The following is a 26072-nucleotide window of genomic DNA, read 5'->3' on the forward strand; positions in this document are numbered from 1 at the left end:
AAAGTACAATAAGGGTAGAAGCACTGTGATTCCATTTACTGTATGCTTTCTCTTTCCATTTCCCCCATTTTAAAAAGGCTCTAATGCCAGCTCTGAAGACTGCAGTTTTAACTCAGGACTTTAAAGAACATTTTAGAGTAGGGTTGCCAGAGTGAAAACTGGAGATTGTTCCCGTACATTTAAATGGTTGTATTGAAGCAGCAATTTTAGCAGGTGTCGCTTGTGACCTGGTTATTACACCTGCTGAAATTTCCTCTTCTACACAACCATTAAAGATATAAGAGCTGTTTCCAGTTTTCAACCTGGCAACATTATTTTGGAGGGTGTTGGCAAATGGAGGAGGGGAGATGCAGCCTAGGAGAGGAAATACCAAGGGAAAATCTAAGTAATAATAATAATAAAGTTTATTTATATTTCCCGCCTCTCCCACAGATCGAGGCGGGATTACATCATTAAAATGATACATAGTACAAAATACAATCAATAAAACACTAATACACTGAATTCATCAACATTCCTATTAGTTCTATAAATAAGGACATGGGAGCTCCTCCAAGCTATACACTTTATCCCATTTTTCAATCATTCAATAGGCAGAAATAAAACAGCTACAGTTTGTCAGGATTGCCAAAAGACATGTTACCTTTGAATTTACAAGCTTCAGCTTGGAATAATCATAATGTAAGGAGCCAAATTCTCAACAGTACATTACTACATAGCATATACAGAAAGACATCAGAATGGGAGGCAACTCTGCTTTCTTTAATCAGGTAGCATTTACAATTTTTAGGAGGGAGGAGGAGGGGATGCGAAAACATTCCAGGAATGGGAGGTAAATTTCTCAATAAAAACAAATGATCCAGTTCAAATTCAGGATCCTGATAGTAAGAGAAGAAAGACTTATGGTCTCCTTAAATTATTTGACTCAAGGACTGCTATAGTAATTATCCAAACGGGTCACATTGTACAATGACCTTGGCAAGCTCAGCTCTGGGTCCCCAATGTAAAATCATCACAAGAAGGGATGCATGAATCATAAAAGAGATAAGTTATGAGAAAGATGTGAACATTTTGCACTTGCAAAATGCCTAGCTGCATACATGTCATTAAAAGTCCTGATTGTTAAGAGGCAGTGACCATTTAATGTACTGGGACATTTCTCCAGTAAATCATAGAAAATAACTAACAGAAAGAAAATTAATGGAAAATCCCATCCAGTAAAGCATGAATTTTCAGAGGTTTGGGGGAATATGCTTTGGTTGTTTCTTTTAACAACGTAGTAATGTCACTCATTTGTTTCCTTCAAATGTCATGTGATGTAGAGCGAACCGTCTTTTGACACTGCCAGTATCTATTGCTGCCAAGATATGCACCAAGCTCCCAGTCCTTCACAGGTGCTTAAAAAGTAGCTCAGCTTCAAAAATCACAGAGTTGGAAGGGACCTTCTAACCCCTGCTAGGTAAGAACACACAATTACAGTACTCCTGCAAGGTGGCCATCCAGCTGCCATTTAAAGATCTCCAAACAAGGGGAGTCCATCACCTTCTGAAGCAGTAAATTTCACTCTCGAACAGTTCTTACAGCTCTTAGCTGGAAATTCTATTATTGTAATTTGAATCCACTAGTGTGTGTTCTAGCTGATAGAAAAGCTAAAAAGCTGGATCAGTCTTCTATGTGACAGGTATTTAAACATGGCTATCATCTCACCTCTCAGTATTCCCTTCTCCAAGCTAAACACATCCAGGTCTCTAAGGGGCTATGCAGACCACCCCTGAAGGCTCCATCTTCCTCAAATCGGGGCCGCAGCAACTGCACACTGCAGCACTGATCTGGCCTTTCCAGAGCATGGAAAGGAGCCGCAAAAAGCAGATCCATTTTGCGCCCTAGAAAGGGTGTGATAGCTGCGGTACTGCAGCTTTAAGGTGCTCCTCTGGCACTGCATTGTGTGGATGCAGTGCCAGAGGGCTTGTTTTCCATCTTGGTTGCCTCTCTCTGAACACTTTCCAGCTTGTCAATATCCTTTCTGAATTGTGGTGTCCAGAACTGGGCACAGTATTCTAGGTGAACATGAACAAAGGAGAAAAAATGGGTACTATTATCTTGCACCAGGAGCTGCCAAGACTGACCTCCTTGAACCTGCTTTCAGATCTGTATATTGCCAGAAGAATACTAGGATATGGAAGTGCAGCTATAAAGGAATTAGATAAGATCCTGAAATGTAAACATGTGTAATTTAATACTAAAGTTAGGATTGTCCATGCCATCGTATTTCCCATGTCTGTGTAGGGTTCTGAGAGCTGAACAGTGAAGAAAGCTGACAGGAAGAAAATCAGCTAATTTGAGATGTGAAGAAGAGTTCTGAGAAAACTGTGGAATGCTAAAAAGACCAATAGATGGGTCCTAGAGCAGATCAGGCCCAAACTGTCCCTGGAAGCAAAGATGACCAAACTGATGTTGTCATATTTTGGCCATATCATGAGAAGAAAGGACTCAGTAGAAAATCCTGTAATGCTGGGTAAACTGGAGAGCAATAGGAAAAAAGGGAGACCACACTCCAGACAGATAGATTCAATCAAAGAAATCATGGCCTTTAATCTGCAGGAGATGAGCAGGGCAGTTGAGGACAGGATGATTTGGAGGTCTCTTATTTATGGGGTTACCATGGGGCAAAATTGGAATCAAAGGAAGTTAACAGAAACAACAACATGGCCAGACTTCAGACATGGCAGTTCCCAGCACCATGAGGGCTGCTGTAAGTGCTGCCTAACCTTGACGGCAGCCACAGTGGAAAATTCAAACTTCACAAGGGGTGGCAGGACAGGGCAACTTCCAGGAGATTCAAGGCAGCCCAATTTAGAGGAAAAAGTCACCCATTCCTGACTTAAGGAAGGACTATCTCTACTGGAAGGAGGAAGAGTGCCAGAATAATACATTAACACATTTTAAAAATGGAATGCATTGGTTATATGACTGGTAGGAAGTAAGCCAAGCTCTCTTAACCATGATCCAAAAAGACAAAGAATTAAAAGCACAACTACCCTCTTAAGCCTATTAAAGCATTTATGTGAACATGCAGAATATGAAAGAGGCAGTGGTACACAAGCAAGCCCTGACCACTATGCCCCCAACGTATATCAGGCTCTCTGTAGATCTTTGTGCATTCAGCACAGTCTGAAGAGAGTTTCTAAGTGTGCTCAATTGAACGCGGTTATTGGATGCCCACTCATACAGCAGTTGCTGCAGGTATTCAGCCAAGTACACTTAGGAACCCTTTTCAGACAGCATGCTGTTTGAAGAGAAGCCCTCCCCTTCTAATGTCTGAAGTCTTAAGTTACAGCTTCCTGTATTAAAGAGTTATGGATGTTCTTCTTAAGAGATTGAGATAGGAGATTTAAGTCCTCTTCTGCATGCCTCAAGTATACACTAAACATGTGTACATTAAGCAATGGCCTTGCCTTCTGACCTGTCTCTTATGTGGAATATGTCAAAGGCTGCATATACAAGTTGTAGGCAAATGTAACTGCTCTCTAAAAGAACCAGAGCCCCCTTAAGGATTATATAATCATAGGTCTTCCTTTTCACTTGTGTGACACAGCATTATAGATAGTAGGAATTGAGGTGGCTTGAGAGTGAGGATAAGAACAAGGGGCTGCATTCCTATTCTGTTCCATGTATCCATTGGAAAGCATGGATGCACATATGAACAGCACTACTGAGGACCCAAGAAAGGAAATATTTATACCATAATAGTGAATTTCTTCATGCAATAAATTCACTTGGACAAAATCTAAATATGAAGAAAGAGTTCACATCTATGTAACTGTGATCACATCAACGGAATAGTCTTTACAAGAAACGCATCAGGTCCAATACCCACAATATTTAGGAAACTGGAGAGGAGTTATATATTTTGCTGATCCTTTAGCCAAGCAAATATTTACAGTGCACCGTTGCTTTAGGCGGGGGATCCGTCCTGGACTCTGCTGCATAAAGCAAATTCTGTGCATGCTTGAACCCCATTTAAATGAATGGGGCTCGTGCACGTGGTGGCGCGGCGGTGCATGCGTGCCATGGGGGCGCACCCCATTACTCCCTATGGGATGCGCCACCCCTTCCTCCCCGCTGAAAGCCGCATATGATGCGGGCACAATTTACTTACATTTTTGTTTCCCTTCTTCAACATACCCTCTCCTGAATAATAATAATAATTCAATGTACAGTATCCAGTAAACTTTTTGGCTAAGTGGGATTTTGAACCTGTATCTCTGTGGTCTTTGTCCAACACTGGAAGCACTACACAACAATGGTTCAGTATTTGTTATGCTTCTATTTGAAATCTTTTTGCCATTGTATTATTAATCAGAATGATCTTATTGTAAGTTTCCCTGAGTGCCATTTGGACTGAATGCTGATATATAAATTTTAAAAATAAATGAATCAATAAACACAGTCCCCTTGAAGGAAGCACAGTTAGAATTATGTTCTTTGCAGGAACAAACCTGATTCAACTGTTAAGGAAAAAGCAACATGGGATATACAGTGAAAGAAATAAAACATGTATGTGAGAGTCAGGATGACTCAGCAAAAGCAATTAGGAGCCACACAGGTGTAAGAGGTAATGTAATTAACAAGTCCTAAATGCCAAGGACAGAAATGCAAAGTGGATAATTGGACACACCTGAGAATTGTTAAGTGGACAAGGTGAAATGATGAAATCATTAATTATGGGATGAACCAAGAGAACCAATGAGAATGGATGTACACGCCCACTGGGTGGAAACTGACAAGAGTGGGTGGTATTTTCCAATGACTATAATAATGGTTATTAATCCCAATGTATTTTGTGGGTAGTAGTGGATAGTAGTGAGGAGTTGTATTGGATAGTTTTGGAGCAGATCTTTTATATAAGACTACTGAGTTGTCTGGTGTCTTGGGTGAAGCTACAAGAGCCAGCTGGATCCTGAAGAAGGGTGAAGACTTCTGTGGAAGCAAGAGTGAGAAGGCTTGGAGAGTTTGTCAGGGTCTTCAGCCTATTCTCTGTAACTCTGCTGCTTTAGAGCAAAGCTTTAACCACTGGCCAAAACTGGTCAGCGCCGGTGCGTAACAAGGTGGTGAGTTCGAGGCAGAGGTGAAGAGCTACAACTCCCATCATCCCTGACATCAACTGCAGTCAATACAATATAACTAAGAAACATATCCGGGAAAACTCCATCAAAATGACTACCATATGCTCAGTATATTATGGCCTAAAGTTTAGGCCAAACAAACAAACAAGCTTCACCTTGGCTCCAAGTACTTAGATGACTTGCAATACACACACACACACACACACACACACACACACACAGTGTTTTCATGACCAAAGACCTCTCATACATTCACTAATGGATAGAAGGATTATCCCCAATTTGTGGATGCCTTCATTACTGTTTCACTCCCAGATTGCAGTGGTTCAAAAATGATCAACACAAGTCCATGCAGGCTGGCCAATTCATTTAAGGGTTTTTGGCAAGGCTGGTTGAAAGCACCATCAGCTATAATGCCAGTGCATGGCTATGAGTATGCTTCCACACCCAAGTACCATGTCTTCTGTGCATGTCTAGAACATTAAAACAAAATGAAGTAATTTCAAGGGCTTTTTCTGAGAGCCTTCAACCCACCTCTCCTGGAATAGTTTATTAGCACATTGTGAAGGATCTTAGAATGTGCATTAATTAATATGTGTGGGAACCACAAGAAACAAGAGAACACACCTGTTCTGGTTTCAGCCCAGGAGGTACCCAAGCATACTCTTCCAAGGCACAACCCGAGTCATCATCAGAAGTTGAATTTCGCTGGAAGTCAAACATCATCTTGGTCACAGTCTTCTCCATTTCCAGAGGCATCACGGTTTCAAAGTGCTCTGCCTGTGGGCACTTACAGTGCCGGCAAATCTTCCTGGAGAGAATTTTTAAAAAGAGAGAGAAAATGCAAAGTGAGACAAAAAGTCAAATTCTGATGTTGCTGTCATGAACAGGACTTTGCCTATCAACAGTAGCTGCTAATACTGGGATGCACTCCTTGTGCCTAACACAAAGCTTATATCAGGAGTGGATTTGCCTGCTACTATTAATGGGAAATGGGTTCCATTTTTGTGTGTATAATGAGGGGGGAAAAGGAGTTGGGGATTTTTTGGGTTGAGTCATGGGGGGATGGAAAAACAGCTGTCTTGGAAAAAAACAGCTGTCTACAATATGTTTGAATGGGATCAGTAAAGTACAGTGTCTCAATGTCAACAGCAACCTGTGCTTCACAAACTGCCAGAGCACTCCAAAGCAATTTTGTAAATGAAGACATTTGCTCTTTTTGTGCTTGTGTGTGTGTGTGGGGGGGGGGGGGAGTACTAGACCACCCATATTGAGCCAGCAAATGGCAGGAGGAGCCAAGGGTTGAGCGTATTTGATGGATGATCTCAGATACACCTCTCCACTTTCTTCTCCTTTGACAACACCCATAAATACACATAAGGTGCCAGAGCATCAGCAGGTTCAAATTACTGAGCTGAAAAAGGACACATGCAGTATGCTAAATGTCAAAAGAAAGCTTAGCATGGCAAATTCCATTACAATGACAGAACGTCACAACTATGGCTGTGGTAAATTAGAGGAAGCAATGAAAATCACACATCAACAATTAATGTAAGATTACCAGAAGATAAAAAAGGAAGGCAGGGTGCTCTTATCTGAGTCAACAAATACACTTTCTATATGAGTGGTGAAGGATCAAATATCTCCAGTTAAGTAATTCCAAGCAGAAGAAAATATATTTGTTGGGATAACAAGGCTCTCCTTTCAACACTTGTCCTCATGGTTCATTGAACTATGTCTATCATATATTCTGTTATTTCTCCCTCTCCACATCTGCCAGCTACTTGTCTTTTGAAAACCTACTTACTGACAGATATGACTATTCAGCATAGTGCCTATGGAAATTGATGTGGTGAAAGGAGATATCAGAACACAATCCACACACACAAAAGGAAGAGAGATTGTCTCAAAAGTGTGATGTGAACAGGAAAGGCCTCATTGAGGAGAGAGACAACTATCTCTTTAAACTCCTCCAATTAGTTTCAACTAGCAGCTTTAGGCACAGAAGAAAATCTCCTCCTGTTTCTTTTAAAAATTGCTAGTCTTGTTCAGCACTAGGATTAAACCCGTTTCCACAGAAGTAGCTCCATCAAAATTGTGTCAGCAAGAACTGCCTTAAATACTGTAATATTGTGGCACCTTAACTTGCACTAACATGTTATGCATGCAAAGGGATCTTGCAGCACCTTTGAGACTATCTGAAAGAAAGAAGTTGGTAGCATGAGCTTTTGTAGACTTGAGTTTACTTCTTCAGAGGCATGTTTGGTGTAGCGAATCCAGAGAATTCTACATTTGGCAAACAGGCCAGTCCCTGCACCAGACATTAGGAGTGGGAATACACAAAAACTGGAGACAGAACACTTCACTCTCCCTGGGGATTCCATCTCAGAACTCAGAACAGCAGTCCTTGAACAAAAGAACTATAAAGGAAGATTGGAAACAGAAATTGGAATGCACCCACAGACTACAATGCATTAGCAATGGGTTTGGCAGATTTAATGGTTTCCTGGCACACTGCACACATTTCAACAATATCTAATCCTCATCCTCATGAGGGCTCTTTTGACCAGTTTATCACATACTACATTCCAGTACTCATTCATATGGTTATCTACCCTCCTTGGATTTATGCAGGAGTCTTCTTCCTGCCTTTGCCCCTCAAAACTGAACTTCATCTCCATACTCACAAGGTTTTGAATTTGAATTTAAATTCTCACACACAAACATATATCTGGATTTTCCACTCCAAACATACATCTGAGGAAGTCCACAAAAGTTCATGTTACCAATTTCTTTCTTTCAGTTAGTCTCAAAGGTACTACAAGATCCCTTTGTAAAGTGAGTACCAAAAAGGTACACACTTTTTTGAAGAAACAGACACTGTATCAGAATACAGAACCAAAGTTGCTGAAGTACAAAATCATATGTGTGTTTTTGGTGATGGATTAATGGGACTGGATTTTCATCTGAGGAAAAGAAATTGTTCTGAAGCAAAAAAAAAAAAGAGGAATACTCCTGTGCACCACCAATACAAGGCCTCACTTCTTAGAAGAGTGTCCTTTGCTTTTAGATGACATCACAGTCAGACATCATCTTAGAAGGAACATTTCTTTATGTGTGGCAGGGAAAGGAAAACAACTCTTTGCTTTACCATGGTGTTCACCATCTGTAGTTTCTAAAAGTACTCGTGATGAAATAATGTTTTTAAATGACTTCCAGATTAAACACAGCGGTAGTTTCTTAGGTTTTTGTTACTCTATAGCACTGAAATCTTATGTAAATCAACTCTTGTTCACAGTATTAACACAACTGATTAATTACTGGATTTACAACATCCATTATTCCACCGGCCACTTCCCATCCAGAACAAGAGAGTATAGAGAATTCAAAGACAATCAGTATGCAAAGGGACCCTTTGAGACTAACTGAAAGAAAGAAGCATGACCTTTTGCAGACTTCCAAACATGCATCTGGGGAAGCAGGCTCAAGTCTAGGAAAGCTCATGCTAACAACTTCTTTCTTTCAGTTAATCTCAAAGATGCTACAAGATCCTTTGCACAGAGAGTATATAATTACTAAAGAGTACCTCTGAGCATGTACAGATTTCCCTTCCTGGACAGTTCCTATATATTTAGGATTAGAGTGACAGCTACCAGGCCCCTGCATGCATAGCAGATGGCGGTGTAGCATCTGAGCATCACTCTTCAGAAAGGCCGTGTGTTTGCTCCTTCTCCTGTGAATCCAGCCATGCAAACTTTCTTAATTCATTTTATCCATCACTTCACATGGCCTATGAATAAACTAACCCCAACTGCCTCTGAACCTAAACTTCCCTCCAGCCCACAGAACACAAATATGCACTGAGCCAAAGGGCTTTGCTAAGTCAAACTGGGGAGAGTTGCCAAGTTTTCCCATTTCCTGCTTTTCATCAGATTTAAAATATACACAGATGCAAATACAAGCTGAATGTCTGGTTTGCATCTAGCTGGTCAAAGAGCCTCTGCACAGCCTGTGGCTATTACACCAACAAAATAAAATAAAATAAAAAACCAGATCACAATTTCATATGAATGCTTTAATTAATCGGCTACTGAATGAAGGTCTTTGGTTTTTAGTTCTAGTGATGGCTTCAGCAGTCATCTCCACCACCGTTCAAAATATAATGCTGAGCAACTCAAAATACCAGGCAATTTATTAAGCTCCATGGATATTCATTGCCCCTTGCCCAGTCCCTGAGCCACAACCAACCCTAGAGCAGCTCCGCACTAGATTCAATGCCAACTATACAATTGGCAGGGTGTAGGCAAACCTTTTGCGCCGGTGCCGCCCATCCGGGCTCGGGTTCGTGCCGATTGACGCATCAGCACCCACAATGTGGATTTGTTCTCACATAACACGGGCCGAAGCCCCAAACAACAAGATTAATTCATACTTTAAAATGCACTAATAAGCCTATTAACTATCACGAGCACGTGACCACGACATGCTAGGATAAAACTTCAGAACTGAAGAGGATCACTTTGTTTTCTTTTGTATAAGTGAGTTGGAGGACATGCTAAAAAACTTTGCCCTGATCTTTTAAAAAAATGTTAATATAAATGCATGTTTCGGAGGCTTCTATAGACCAATTACCCGGCCCTGCCCGCCACTTGCCCCCCCTTGCCCACCATCCTCACAGAGCCAAGGGGACTCAAAGGCCCCATGCCCTCATGCGATAGAGGCCAAATCGCTCCGGCGGAACCTCCGGCCGTGCAGTTGCAGGACTGGGCGCGGGGCCGGCGTCCCAAAGCGCCTTCCCGGCCGCACCATCCGGCCCGCTGGGGCCGCAGGTTGCCTACCCCTGCTACAAGGAGCTGGGGGTGCTAGAGGGCTAGATGTTTCCCATTTGAAAAAGCTCTATTCTCACAGAGCTCATACTATTTCACTGTCATTCTCAGAATATTAATCATATGGACTCCTACAGGATATGTCAGTGAACAGTGTGAAAATATTAAAGCTTAGGGAAGTCATAAAATAAGCCGTTGGTACCCGAGGCAAAGTGGGAAGAAAACAACTGCTTTTTTTCCCCAGAGAAAAGTCAAGCTGAATTGGGATGCGAAGTTGGTAAATTTATTTCATACAGCAAAATGCCCCCACATCATTACTGCCAGCATGTAGTACCATGGTCTCAAGCTCCTTCTTTCTTCTGTGTACGCACTGCTTGGAGCTTTCATAGGAAACACTCACTGACATTTGCAGACTCACAGGGAATGTGAGAGCGGCCACACTCATTTTGGAGGGGAGGCCACTTCAGGTTCCAGAAGAGGCAATGTGGGGTGTGTAGAAAAGGACAGAGGTCTGCTGAGGAGGCCATTTTCTGTGCCCCACCAATGAGATCAAAATAGAAATAGTATAGCAAGTACATTTCTATCCTGCTGATCAATGAACTAACACTCCCTAAGCGGTTTACATTGTTAGCCAATTGCCCCCAACAAGCTGGGTACTCTTTTACCAAGTACAGAAGAATGAAGCATAGACTGAGTGGACCTTGGAGACCCTGGGATCTCAAGTCACACAATCTTTGTGGTTTTCAGAAGTACAGCATTAACCACTGCTCTACCAAGGCTCCCTCAAAATGTGACTAAAACACTGTGTGAGGACTTGGGAGAGGGCCTCTCTGCTGTGGCTAGGGTTGCCATAAATCAGGACCCGAACCGGGACAAATGTCGGACAACATTTTCAAATGTAGGACACTTTTTTTAAAAGCAAGATCCAAGCCTCTCCCTCCCCAGTTTCACTTTCCTCCCCCGAACCCCTTGGGGGAGAGGAAATCCCAGAAGAGAGCCTGGCGCAGGCATGGAGGGACAAGCTGCGATGTCCTGAGGACGCGAGGCTCCGAGGGACTTGTCGCATGTCTCGGCCAGGCCTAGACCTCTGACGGCCAGCTGCTGCTCTTCCGGACCTCCCCTTTCCCAAAGGGCTCTTTGGAGGGAAAGAAGGAAGGCAGGAGGAGCGAGGCCGGAAAGGAGGAGAGACGAGACCTGGGCCCTAGCCGGTCCTGCTCTTCCCGACCTCCCCTTTCCTGCACAAGGGCTCTTTGGAGGCAAGAGAAGAAGGCAGGAACGGAGGAAAGGAAGGAGAGACCTGGCACTAGCCCGGTCCTGCTCTTCCCGGACCTCCCCTTTCCTGCAAAGGGCTCTTTGGAGGGCAAGAGAGGAAGGCAGGAAAGGAGAGGAGACCTGTGGCACTAGCCCGGTCCTGCTCTTCCCGGACCTCCCCTTTCTGCAAAGGGCTCTTTGGTGGAAGAGAAGAGAGAGGAGGGCAGGAAAAGGAGGAGACCTGGGCATAGAGCCCGGTCCTGCTCTTCCCGGACCTCCCCTTTCCTGCCAAAGGGCTCTTTTGGAGCCCTTTGAAGGGAAGGGTAGCAGGGAAGTGAGGACTTGGCGGCTGTGGAGGACAGCCCCAGGCCTCTCCTCAGAGGCTTCATTTTCCTCAGGACAAAGGGGAGGAGAAGCCTGACCCAAGAAGCAGGAAGGTAAGTAGGGGGACTAGGGAGGGAGGGAAGGAGGGAGGGAGGAGGCAAGTGAGGGACTTTTGTCCCCAATCCGAGTTCCCATGCTTCTCACCGGCAGACTCTATTGTACACAGAAAGTGCACTTTGGGGGGGGGAACTTTGAAAAATGGGCCACCCACCTCCTCCTCCTCCTGTTCCCCCTCCTCCTTCTCCTCGCCATGCACTAAGAAAGGGCACTTTTCCTCCCCCTGGCTGGCCCAGAGTCTCACTCCTCCTCCTCCTCTATGGGTCTACCTCCTCCTTGAGGCTGGCCAATGGCAGAGTGGGGGGCTGGAAAACAGCCTCCGCTCCAGCTGCCTGTGGCCATTGGCCAGCCAGCCTCAAGGGGACGAGTGTTCCCTTTAGGCGTGATGGCCTGCTGGCCGGCGCCCAACAACCCAGGATTTGAAGTGAACCAGGACCGTGACCGTGCCACAACTGCAAACAAAAACCGTTACAAGCACGGGCACAGCAGGGTTATGGCATCCCTAGCTGTGGCACCCCAGTTGTGCCTCCCTTGGGGGCCCAATTTGGTTGTCAATGACAGCTAACATTTAGTCACCAAGTACAATGATGGTGGAGAGCCAGCATGCTTTGTAATGGTTTGAAAGTTGGACTATGCACTCTGAGGAGACCAGAGTTCGCATCCCACTCTGTCACAGAAAGAAAACCCCTGAACAAGTGACCTTGAGGAAGTCATAGTATCTTAGTCTCAGAGGCAGGCAAAAGCAAACCCTTTCTGAAACTAATCTTGCCATGGAACCCTTGTTCTAGGTTCATCTTAGGGTCGCCATAAATTGGAAATGGCTTGAAGGGCACACAACAACAACAACAACGTGGCTGTTTACAAAAGCCTTTGAGGGCCTAACTGATATACCTAAAGTGTGCAATGAACATGATTTTGAACACAGAGTTAACCTGTTTGTAATTTGTCAATTTATTTTATATGCTTTGTCTATTGTAGTTATTTTCCTGCCTCTAAATAGTTTGTCTGTTTATATTGATTTTACTTGTTGGGGTGTGTGTGTGTTTGTGTGTGTGTTCCCATCTTATATCATGAGATCTCATGGTGTCATCCAGTAAAACTGATCAATTGACAGATGTAATTAACAAAACAAGAATGCAATAATATATATAGCAAGGACAAAAAGTTTTGGCTTTCACCTTCTTCACTTGCCAAAAATGAAACTGAATTGCATAACCACCTGCAGTTTAGAACATGATGTTATCAGCATCTTCAGTGGATGGCAATATTATCATCTAAATTGAGGCTATGTGGCATTATAAAAGTTTTTAGTCTATAATCCAAACATTCTCCCCTTTGGCCAAAATCTGAAGGAGATGGCACCCTCCGTGTCAAACAGGGACAAATTGGAGAGGAGTGTTGTGATGTTCTGATTTGAAATGCCTGGCCAACGGTTACTCTACCTTCCTTGTTAATACAACAGACTTATGTTCCTGAAGCATGTACACGGGTCTGTGGTAGTTTTGCCCATATACTACAGATGACATTCTGTATGCCTGCATTCAATTACTTAAATAGATTATAAGACCAGAAGGTGATGTGTTTATATTGTGTTCTTGTCAATCATTGTTATTCCTAAAGGTAAACAGTCTGCTTAAAGTTATTACAGTTGATGCATCGCTTTGGATCACAAGGATGTAATCCTGGATTGCTTCAGCTTTTACCAGCAATTTCCTTAGATTTGATGGCTGGTGTATTACAGGAGGATCGCTGATGCTCTAGCTAGAGTTCAAATTTCATTAGCCATAGATAGCTTTCTCTAATGCTAGGAGATGCTAGATGGAAATCAGCCACCAATTTTTGGCAAGTGAAGAAGGGTGAAAGCCAAAACTTTTTGTCCTTGCTATATATATTATTGCCTTCGTTGTTAATTACATCTCAATCGATCAGTTTTACTTGTTTGACACCATGAGATCTCATGATATAAGATGGGAAACACCACACACCACACACACACACCATATAAAATTATCAATTGTTACTTCACATGTCTTTTGTGGAGAAGATTTTCTCTCAAAATGATGGTTGCTCTCCTGATGTTGTCATCAATTATATGAGGATATCACCTTTGAAACAGATGTTGCTTGAGTCCTTCTACACTAGTTTTCTTCAGTGTTACAGATGCATTTTATTCCTACAGCTAAGCTGCAGGTAATAATTCTTTTTATGTGCTTGGGGTATATATTTTGTGTGTGTGCGTGTGAGTGTGCATGTATAGTGTGTGTATGTGTAAAGTGTGTATGTGTGCATACGCACATATACACACACATACGCACATGTGCTTGTTATGTATTATTACACAAATAAGAAAAGACATATGAGTCAGGTTTTCTCATGCTACTCTGGTGATGCAGTAAAGAGCAATAATAGCAGCTACTTCCATGTCATTAGAATCATGGAAAAAGAGACATTTTATGAGTTGCCTCATTTAAAAAGCCCAGAAAAGGTAGAGACCTGAATTCAAATCCTCAGCCATATAAATGGGCAAAGTTTGGAAAGATTGGGGATTTTGGGACTGCAACTCCCAGAATCCCCCAGACAGCAGTGCTCATGGTAGCAAGGGTCTCGGAGTTACAGTATAAAGTATTTCCAGTCTCTGAAAATGAGCAATGTGTAAGTCAGTAGCTGTCTCTTTCTAATCCTACTAATAACCCTTCTAACTCGAATAAGAACTCAGGGTTATTGCTGGATAATTTTAACAAAGAAAATATCATTATTACAATACTGACCTCCTTGGTGGGAGGCAAAATATAAAAATTAAAAAAAAATCCATGGTAAACATTCATCCACCAAAACTGTAAAAAAATACATTAAAAATGACAAAGTATATGTCATGAACTGAAGTCTCTGTTTTGAAGATACAGTTTAGATGATCAAGATCTGTGCTATACACAACTAGAACTGTATCATCAGAACCACTAATGCCTAACTACACAGAATATAATTCATAGCCATTCCTACACTCTACTAAGGAGAAAAAAGAGAGAGGAAAATGGAAAGAGGAGCCTACAATGTGCTTACTGTTACTTTATGCAGCAGAGATAATGTTTAGCCAATGGAGCATACATATGAAGGAAGAATGTACATGTCTGGAAAAACTCATGATTCTTGGCCAGCGTGTCAAATGCATTACCATATAAAGAATAACAGCACAGAGCAGGTAGAGAGAGGCATGCTGTTACAAAAATATAAAAGGGGTGGCAGCCATGGGGGAGAAGCCATTAATCTGATATGCCCAGACCTAAGTACAACTTATAACAATATTTGCTCTTTGATTAATACGTCTTTTATCTGCGGAGCTCTTTAGAAAAGCCTGACTCCCCCTTGCCTTGCTTCACTGCAGAGGTCTGGAGGGGTTGTTAGTGAAAACAAGAGCCATATTTTCTGCAACAACTAGAAAGCCAAGCTGATCTTTCAGCATGTCTCTGTAAAATGTAATCCCCAAGTCCTGCCCCAGCGCACACACATGCACACTGAATTCTCATTGGGTTTGTTATTGGATAGAATTCTCCTCTTGGACACACATTTCTCACCAAAGCTGTAGGAGCTGGAGGATTTTGTAAAGCTAAAGCTTATTCAGTATAGTTATCAGGAGCTTGAGAGCTCACCAAACTCATATATTGAGAAGGAACATTTTATAGACAAAAGGTCCTCAGAGAAATAAAGGCCTCTGTCAGTCAAACCCTTATTTCATTCATTTACATAGTACATTGCTTTGCCAGGAAAAATGCAGAATATAAAATAGTAATAGCAGTGGGGTATGCACATAAGTTCACAGATGCATGTGAATGTGAGATGCTGGGAAGCAAAATAGCCAGAGGGCTAAATAGTAAAGTCCATGTAGTTTTCACAGTAGGGTTGCTACACATACTGAACAGGACCCAAATTTGAGTTTGACTTTCCTTCCTTGCAAATTTACCTTACAGATTTTTTTAAAAAATCATTAAAGTTTTCCAAATAATATTAATAATAATAATAGTAATAATAATAAAATTTATTTGTATACCGCTATTCCAACATTAGATCATAGCGGTTAACAACATTAATACAATAAAAAACATAATACATATTCCCAACAACAAATATCCCCATCCCCCCCCCAAAAAAAACATACTATACAGCACATCATTAAAAACATTACTATTTACAAGACAACAATAGCTGGATAAAAACAGTTGTGTATTGAGGGGGAGAACAAGATGGAATTAGGACACATGAGGGAAAGCTTGTCGGAAAAGGAAGGTCTTGAGATTTTTCCTGAATAGATCTACAGAGGAGACAGAGCGGAGCTCTTCGGGAAGCGAGTTCCAAATCTGAGGGGCTGAGATAGAAAATGCCCTTTGCGCGGACGAGACATACCTCGTCTTAGGAACCCTCAAAAAATGCTGCCCGGTTGATCTGAGAGTGCGGGGTGGACTATATGGGGAGAGGCGGTCCTCCAAGTACCCTGGGCCCAAGCCATTTAGGGCTTTATAGGTTAAAACCAACACCTTGTATTGCGCCCGGAAGCGAATAGGCAGCCAATGTAGATCTTGCAAAATGGGTGTTATATGGCAGGTCCTGGAGCATCCAGTGACCAGCCTTGCTGCCATATTCTGTACCAATTGAAGCTTCCGGGTTTGGCACAAGAGTCGCCCCATGTAGAGCGCATTGCAGAAATCTAATCGAGAGGTTACCAGAGCATGTACCACCGTTTCAAGGTCCCCCCGGCCCAAGTAGGGTCGCAGCTGGCGTATCAGCCGAAGCTGGTAACAGGTGCTCCTGACCGTCACATCCACCTGAGATGTAAGGTGGAGCGGCGAATCCAGAAGCACCCCCAGACTGCGAACTGAGTCCTTCAAGGGGAGCGTGACCCCGTTCAGGACAGGTGGACAAACCTCCTTCCCCGGGCCAGAGGAACCTATCACGAGCACTTTTTCTCTGGATTCAGGCTGAGTCTGTTTTCCCTCATCCAGCCCACTACCGACTCCAAGCAGGCATTTAGAGGAGAGATGCCATCTCTAGTCACTGCATCAGTCGGAGACACAGAGAAACATATTTGGGTGTCATCAGCGTACTGATAACACCGCGCCCCGTGTCTCCAGATGATCTCTCCCAGAAGCTTCATGTAAATGTTAAATAGCATGGGGGACAAAATCCCTCCCTGAGGGACACCAGATGTAAGGGCCCTCTTATCGGAGCGACAGTCCCCCAGCTGCACCATCTGGAATCTACCCGAGAGGTAGGAACGGAACCACTGGAGCGCAGTGCCCCCGATACCTACTCCCTCAGGCGTTCCAGAAGGATACCATGGTCAATGGTATTGAAGGCCGCTGAGATGTCCAAAAGCACTAACAGGGACACGCTACCCCCGTCCATGCTCAGGCGGAGATCATCGACTAGGGCAACCATGGCAGTCTCAACTCCATAGCTTGCCCGGAAGCCGGTTTGAAATGGGTCTAGAAAATCTGTATCATCCAAGATCCCTTGAAGCTGGAAGGCAATATTAAGGCAAACACTCCCAAGTCAGTGTTTGTGAGATCAGTAGCCATCACTTTGCAAAAGAAAAAAAAAAGATGCTGTCCAAAGCATTTGATTTTGATGTGTCTTGTAATTCCGCTTTGATCTGAAGGGATAAGCAGGAGATATAAATAAAATTTATTATTATTATTATTATTATTATTATTACTGTTGTTGTTCAGCAATTCAGCAGATTTATCCTGAAAAACACAAGCAGATCAAGGCTCTTTCCAAAACGACATTATACAGTATATTCAACTATAAGTCGACCTCATGTATAAGTTGAGGGCAGGTTTTTGTACCAAAATTATGGATTTTGATCTGACCTGTGAATAAGTTGAGGGTAAAAAAAAGGGTTCCCATCCCTTGAATCGAACACTGATCAGGAAGGAAACTGCAGTCAAAAAATCAGAAGAAGACTAGGGATGGGAAGGGCAATAATGAAAGAACTAGACAAGATTCTAAAGTGTATACAACTGAGCACTAAAGTCAGAATTGCACAAGCCATCATATCCCCCATTACCATGTATGGATGTGAGAGCTGAACAGGGAAGAAAGCGGACAAAAAAAAAATCAACTCATTTGAGATGTGGTGCTGGAGAAGAGTGCTGAGGATACCATGGATGGCCAAAAAGACAAACAAATGGGAACTAGCACAGATCAAGCCTGAACTCCCCCCCCCCTCCGGAAGCCAGGATGGCAAAACTAAAGTTGTTGGCCACATTATGAGAAGGCACAACTCATGAGAAAAGGCAATAATGCTAGGAAAGGTAGAGGGCAGTAGAAAAAGAAGGCCAGACACTAGATGGACAGACTCAATGATGGAGGTTACAGGTTTAAATTTACAGAGCCTAGACAGAACAGTGGAGGAAAGGGGCCTTGGAGAGATCTCATCCACAGTGTCACCATGAGTCAGGGTTGACTTGAGGGCAGTTAACAATAACAACAAAGCATAATTCTAACAAGTTATTTTCTATTTTTTGCAGAAAATAGCACCATATTTTGAGACAAGTTAGATATGATAGGCCATTCATCTCATTACTAGCAAGCATCTGTTCTTCCTTGAGGAAAGTGTTATCCTTCCCCCCACCCTCAAGCTCACAATTGTGCTGTGAGACAGCCTTGATAAATAAATAAATATTAAATTTAATTACTTTCATTACTACACCAAAAAAGGCAGTTAACAACGGCAACAATAACAACGAATTTTGGAAATAAGAGGAAAACGGAACATAAGCTTGAGTATTCAAGCGTAACTTTCTGTGCTTTGCATACCTACTTGTTCTGCATCATGGCTAGCAGAAGCTAACTATATTATGGAAAATAGGCATATTTATGCAAAAATTAACCTGTACAATTTAACATTGTAGAAAGTTAACTCTTCCCCAGTTCCAAACAAATTAGGTTAGGCACTGATTTGGGTGTATGCAGTACTCTCAAGAATATGCAATATGGCTGGTGGGCCACATGTTGGGGCTCTTATTTCTTCCACTATTCTATCTATTCTACCTTGGTTAAAGTTGCAGTAAACTCAGGTGTAGGCATACCATAATTGATAACCACAAGTGTCAGTAGGTATACAAAATAAATAAATTCACTGGTGAGTTGTGCTCATACTTCTGATTCCAAGGATTGTCTCTTGTTCATCTTACCCCTCATGCATGTATGCATGCATGCAAGACTGTGAGGCTGGCTATTTGCTTATTTAGAGCTTGTAGCTCTGAAATGGTACCAGATGCAAATAGTTGATGTGTCTGGAAAAGATTAAGTATGCCTTGGAACATCACTGATGCGGCACATTTCCTGATATGCAAAGCTCTGTTCTTGAAGTTACTTGGATCCGGGTGAAAGAAAGCTGAATAAGATAATGTTGGTGAGACAATCAAGAGGCAGGAGGTACGAATGGATTAAATACCCTGGTGAGTAAATACAGAGAACTTCAAGTGATAGCAGATGACAAACTATAAGAATTAAAAGAAAGCTCCCTAATGCAAATATAATGCAGCAGAATGTCTGCATAACCAGGATTAAAAACAAGTGTTCTCTCTTGTGTGAAATCGAATGCTCTTCTAGAACATGGCCGCATAGCCCGAAAAACCCACAAAAAACTATGTTCTCTCTTGTGTTAGTAACTTCTGTCCCAGTCCTTGTATGTTCCAACAATCAAAACTGGTGTGTAGTTAACAATTCAGTGGTTTAATGGGATAGCCAAGGAAGGTTATACACACAATCCCAAGTAATTTTCTGCCCAAAGTGGAGCAGAAACTAGTACCTATACAACTGTCTAAGTCATAAAATAGTAGAATCATACAGGTGGAAGGTACTATAAGGGCCATCAAGTCGAACTCTCTGCCATGTAGAAATACATTACTGTTATGATTACTGTATATATTCATAACATCCAAACAATGGTATCTTTATTGGGCCAACCAAAATACACAATTACATGCTGCAAGCTTTCGAAGTCATATCAGGCAAACAGGAGAAAGAAATTGAAGATGTTAGTCATAGGCCTGCATTTTCTGTATCTGGTGCATTTTGGTTGTCCCAATAAAGGTATCATTGCTTGGATGTTATTGGTTTTGCTATATGGCCAACATGGCTACCCCAGATGTTTTTTTTGTATATACTCATGTATAAGTCTAGAAATTTTAGTTTAAAAATTGGCCATAAAAACCTGATTTGACTTATCCATGGGTCAATGTAAGTACTGTTCTTTAACTCTTATCACAAAAAGAACCATCCCCTTGTCTGAGTTGAGTGGTGAAAGAGAAAGGTTTAGTCTGTCCCAGGAGAACCTAAAAGAAAAATTGATAAAAAGAAATAAGCTAATTGATGATGTAGTGCTGGAGAAGAGTGCTGATGATGCCATGGAAAGCCAAAACTATGAACTAATAAGCCATTGAAGAGATTAAGCCTAAACTTTCCCTAGAAGCAAAGATGATGAAACTGGGGCTGTCATATGTTGGTCACATCATGAGAAGGCACGACTCACTAGAAAAGACAATAATACTGGCAAAGGTTGAGGGTAGTAGAAAGAGAGGAAAACCACATGCCAGATGGATAGACTCAGTTAATGAAGAATGTACAAGACTTAAGCAGAGCAGTAGACAACGGGGGATCTTGGAGATGTCTCATCCACAGGATCGCCATGAGTTGAGGTTGACTCAAGAGTAGTTAAGAACAACAACAAAAGTCAGAATGAATGGATAGTGGGGGGGGGACTCATTTGAAATGTGGTACTGGAGGAGAGTTCTATGCATAATGGACTGCCAAAAGACAAATAAATGGGTCCTAGAGCAAACCGAGCCTGGAAGCCAAGATCATTAAGCTGTGACTGACATACTTTGGCTATATCATGAGATGACATGACTCAGTAGAAAAAACAATAATGCTTGGTAAGGTAGAATGCAGCAGGAAAACAAGAAGATCACACTGTAGATGGATAGACTGAGTCAAGGAATCCATGGTCCTGAGTCTGCAAGGTCTAAGCAGGACTGTTAAGGACAGGATGACTTGGAGGTCTCTCATTCATACAGCCAACATAAGTCAAAGTTGACTTGATACCAATTAACAACAACAACAAGGTCGGGACTAACAACAGGACTTAGGACAATATATAGATATATCTTTCAAAGAAGAACTCTCACCCTGGGATTCTTCCCCCTTCACTCTGAGGACTGGAGAAAAGAATCCAGGCCTTAAAACTCAAGAGTTAGACCCTGAGATCTGGCAACATTTAACAGATTACTCCCTCCTGGTTTAAATAAATAAAGGGTAGAATTAAGTTGTGGATTCTCTTTACTACAAAAGCAGATGTATTAAACAAATTGTGAAAATTCTCTCCTCGGGGGTTTGTGATTTTAAAAAATGAACAAATAGCTGTCAGGGATGATTTACGCACAGGATATCCTGTCTGAGAACAACATAGTGTTGGACTAGATGATCCAATGGGTTACTTCCAACTCCATTATCCTACTATTCAGAAGAAGGGATAGCCTTTCTTTTTGGGAAACATTTGCAAAGCTAAAGGCATGCTCTCTTCTCTCTCTCTCTCTCTCTCTCTCTCATATATATATGAGAGAGAGAATGAATGAGTGAATGAATGAATGAATGAATGCCTTGATTTGGAAATCCTACTGAAGAGGTTAAATGGGAAAAGTGGCGGACAACAGCAATACCAGAAATCAGGGATACGCAAAGATGAATTTAAAAAGAAGTGCAGAGAGCGTGCTTTGGGATTTAGAGGAGATCTGAAGGACACTTTTCCAAACTTCTTATAAATGGGGAGCCACAGTGTACCAATTAAACTTCCCCCTGGTGGGTGAAAATGATGAGTTTCCTGAAGCAAAACTGCTTAAGTGACAATGAATCACTTCTTTGGCCCTGCCAAATTTTAACACTGTGCGGTTCACTGAAATCTCCTCCTGGCTTGTCAGCAGAACCAGCCTCCCCAGCTGCTGCCTCTGCTCCTCCTCCACTCCCCCTTCCATCAATTGGGTTTTAATGTAATCTAATTTAGCTTTAGTTTTCTTGCCAAAGTTACTTCTAACTGAATTCTCCCAAGCACTGATGCCAGGGTTGGTGTTAGTGAGCAGAGAGCTTGGCAAACACTCCATGGCACAAATACTTAGAGGTTCCACTGAAATCAGCAGTACTTGCTTCCAAGAAAATATGCTGAAGGTTGGAGCCTTATAATGATAAAATTCAGGTTCAAATTCCAATCCAATCATGAAGCTCAGTTTTTTGAAACTACTTTGTCTCTAGATACTTGTAGTGAACCTTTGCCTTGCTTGCTCACTCCCAAATTCATCCTATGCAATTCTCACAGTGGAAGAAACCCCGAGCCTGGATTTTGGCTCACAGGCTCAGGGACAGGGGTCTACAAATATTGGTTTGGCTTACTAGCTATTGTCTATTTGTTACTGTGGGGGGAAGCGTGTTCGTTTGACTTTAAACAGAGTCAATATTTGCTGCACATCATTATGTCCAAAACAGCTTTCATGGAGAAAGACAGGGATTTCCATCATTTGTATAAAGTTATAGAGAGAAGTCAAGAGTTATCCCTGCTGTTTCTTATCTGCTTCAAGCCTGAGATAAAGCCTGAATGAGATAATATCTAGTCTCTCACTTAGGCCTTCTGGCAAACTCAGAAGGTTGGGGAGGGAAGCAAAGATTTCTCTCATGCATGCTGTGATATGTAAGAAAACATTTTAAAAACGCCTCAGGTTGTTTCTTGCTCTAAAACTGCAGCACAAAGTGAGAGCTCATAAGGGGGGATGGCTGTCCTGGGCATCTATGCGGGTTCAAAGAGATGATCTGGTGTTCACATAACAGTATGGCAGTGCCAATCACAGCATAATGAACAGCCATTCAGAAAACTATTCACCAAGAGGGCTGTGTAATTTTCTTGTGCTTCACAGTACCTCTTGGGCATGGAGCTCGATCGTCTTCCTCCCACCAAATTCGCTTTGTATCACCTCAGTAGCACCAGCATGTAGCTCAATCTGATTGATTACATAGCATCGTGGGACCATCCTTTCCACTCTATGATCCTGGATTAGCTGGGATTGCCATGTGATAGCAATTTATTAGTCTGACTCAGACCTCTAGTGATAAATCTGGCACTTCCAGTCTGTTGCCAGAGGGTAACATATTCTTATCATACTAATGTGTGTTAATTGGCATACTCAATGCCAGAATGTTTGTGTTATCAGCAACTTTTGCAAATGGTTAGTGTTAATAATTTAATTGTCACTGTCAGTAATTTCTGCATTTAATTTAATTAAACTTAATTTCCCTCTGATTTCACTGTTTGCAATCTCACGCTTAACCATGTTCATAAATGAAACTGTGGCTAAGGCTCCACATATCTGATAAAGTGGACAAGAGTTTATGAAAGCTCATTGTATAGTAAAGCAATTAGTCTTTAAAATGCCATAGGACTCTTTACTATTTAGGAGGTATGGGAGAAAATACTTCCACCACTTTTCATAATCATACTCTATTCATCTTGGCTTTAGGCAACATTCTTCCTCCTGCCTTTGTTCCCCCAATGGCCAACTTTAAAACTGAACTTGCCACATCATCTCTATGCCCACATGTTTTGCATTTCTATTGCTATTTTCACACACAGCCTTCTTGTATAGGTCTGTCCCTGGATTCTCCACTCCGTATATCTGAGGAAGTAGACTCAAGTCTACCAAGGCTCATGCTACCAGCTTTCTTTCAGTTAGCCTCAAAAGTGCTGCAAGATCCCTTTGTATACTGATTTCCAAACTAACACGGCTATGTCTTTGAATTCTGATAATAGTCCTATTACTGATGCACACATGAAACACATGAACCTTTGGGAACAGACTTGTAATCTACCTATAAATAAACAGAGGAAGCCCTCAATGTATTATAAACTCTTTCCTACATGGAAGCAAGAAAGGGGGTGTGGGGCAGAGACTGCCACCTAGTGGGCATGATCCATTCCACTACTACTGAACATGATCATCTCAGATCTTCTCATTTTAAAAAGAAAAAGAAAAAAGACTAATGGAAGGTCACCTTCTGGCATAAACATATAGATGAGAGTTTACTTGTTAGGCAATCCACATGCTAGAATCTTCAATCTATAAAAAGAAGCCAAGAGAATGGTTCTTAGCCCAGCTTATCTCCCCCCCCCTCCCCCGTTATGCAGTGGGTGTGAATTTGATAAAATTACATCAGACAGAAAGAGTACCAAGCTGAAATTGCAGGGCAAAGCAAATAGAATTTTCTAACCCATAACATACGCAAGCACCTTGCCGGAAATCTAATGATTTCAGCACAAAGACGACTCAGAGAAGCATGGAACGGCACTTGGCTAGGTTTAATAAAAGATTTGCATAACACGGGTGAGTCTCAGCATGCAGTACTACAGTTTTCATTTCCAGTATTCCCTTCTATTTGTAAACAGAATTTACAACACAGTGCAGGCCTAACAAACAATGTTATATTTTGGCAAATTGGTGGTGGGGGTAAGGACACATTTCATGAATCTCATCTCCCCAAAATGGGGGTGACAGGGAGTAGCTGAGCAGTATGTATGAAGTATGTAAATATAACACATTTACTTTACATGTATGTAGAACACGCAGAAACAACAACGCAGAAAGAACCACAACCCAGAAACATCACCCAAGGAGACTCTCTGCTGTGCTTTCTGCAACCAGACTTGTTCATCTCAGATTGGCCTTTTTAGTCATCAATGCGCTTGTAGAAAGCGCGGGATGAGTCCTTCCTGAATCTTTGTTCGCGAAGAAAAGCCAGAGAGAGAGAGAGAGATGTAGAACACAGAGTAGCTTCTTGCTTTCCCACTTTCTTGTGAGGGTAGGTGGGAGCAACATTGCTTAGAGGAACCACAAAGGGAATATCATAGGTCTTGTACCAACTACACTGGCTTCCAGTGTCTTCCTAAATTCAGCTCAAGGTACTGGTTTTGACCTACAAAGCTCTAAATGATTTGATGCCAAGATATCAGAAATACCACTTGCTCCTATATGAGCCTAGTTGAAATTGCCTTGTTACATATCCCACTAGTCTGTGAAAACAGATTGGGGGTACTGGTGACAGGATTTTTCTCTTCAGCATCACTCTCTCTGTGGAAGTCAGGTTGGCTCTCTCTCCCCGGTGCTTTAGCAGACAGCCAAAACTGCATAATTTTGGATGATCTTTGGTCCTTAAAATCAAGATAGGCCTTTTGTATTGTTTTAATTGAGTGTGTGTTTTTTTAAAACTGGTTTTAACGCAAAGTGTTTTGTTTGCTTTAAACTTATGTTTGAATTTGTTATTTATCTCCTGGGGGAGAGGTCTAACAGGCTCAGAGATGATGAACAAATATTGCTATAAATAAATATTCAGGGCAAAGCTTTTGTAACATGGTTGGGACTTTATCAAAGATAAAGCCTTCATCTATTGAAACACTGCTGTTCTGAAACATAAGACTGAATGAGGACTGGCAGACTTAAGTAAGATTTTGTTCAGCTTCAGTAGGCTTGTCACTCTTCAGTTTCTGATTTGTTTCTATGTTAATAATTAAGGGTTATTAAAGCCTGAATTAAATGAGAAAATATTAAATGAGACCTTGATTATCTAAGGGAATAAAATTATTTACTGGTGTAACACTTCTCTGTTTGAAGCTTCATAATTTTTAACAACTATCATGTTATGCAGTGGAATATAATTTAAATATATATATTTAGAAGTCACAACACTACATTTATGTTCCTTTGACGTGTTCTTCTGTTCCATATATATATATATATATATATATATATATATATACAGGTTTTCTTTATGCTAATACAACACCTCTTGAGCATTCAAAGAAATTATTATCTTTTAAAATCTCAAACAGGGGGAAATGCAATTCCAAAGACATGGTGAAAATCTCAGATATGGTGGGCTAGTTGCTACAGTGGTGCCACAGTCTATTTTATTCTGGACTCAAAACCATTTTGAAGGGTGATGGGAAACATCCTCCTTAATTTGTTATTATATGTTTTGCTTATATGTTCCAAGATAAAAAACAAAAACAAAAGAAAACCAATTCTTCTTCGCTCTCCATCTAGGGTAGTTGAGCAGGCTTGAGGCAGTAGAGTTTCATAAACAGCCAGTAATTATCTTTTAACAGTTATTTTATTATTCTTGTCTTTCTGCTTCTGCGAAAGAGAAGACATATATGTGGGATCTTCTGCCTTTTATGCCAGAATAAACTCTCACCTAAATAACTTTAGGTATAATATTCATTGACTTGGGTGGGTGGCACCACCTACTGCTTCGACTCAGGCAACAAAACATCTTGGACCAGACCTGTTACTGCAGCTTCACTTAAGTGCACTGTGGTCCTACGAATAGAACT

At 41.7% G+C, this 26072-nt stretch overlaps 1 protein-coding gene across 1 annotated transcript in view; it reads right to left on the reverse strand.

Annotated features, from left to right (window-relative positions):
• The window catches only part of PRICKLE2 (prickle planar cell polarity protein 2), a 362756-nt gene that overhangs the window by 108894 nt on the left and 227790 nt on the right, over nt 1-26072 (reverse strand). The window contains exon 3 of the mRNA XM_042447451.1: nt 5754-5937. Within this exon, the coding sequence (XP_042303385.1) occupies nt 5754-5937 (184 nt within the window). The remainder of the gene's footprint in view (nt 1-5753; nt 5938-26072) is intronic.

Source organism: Sceloporus undulatus, chromosome 2 (assembly GCF_019175285.1).
Source record: "Sceloporus undulatus isolate JIND9_A2432 ecotype Alabama chromosome 2, SceUnd_v1.1, whole genome shotgun sequence".
Taxonomy (NCBI): domain Eukaryota; kingdom Metazoa; phylum Chordata; class Lepidosauria; order Squamata; family Phrynosomatidae; genus Sceloporus; species Sceloporus undulatus.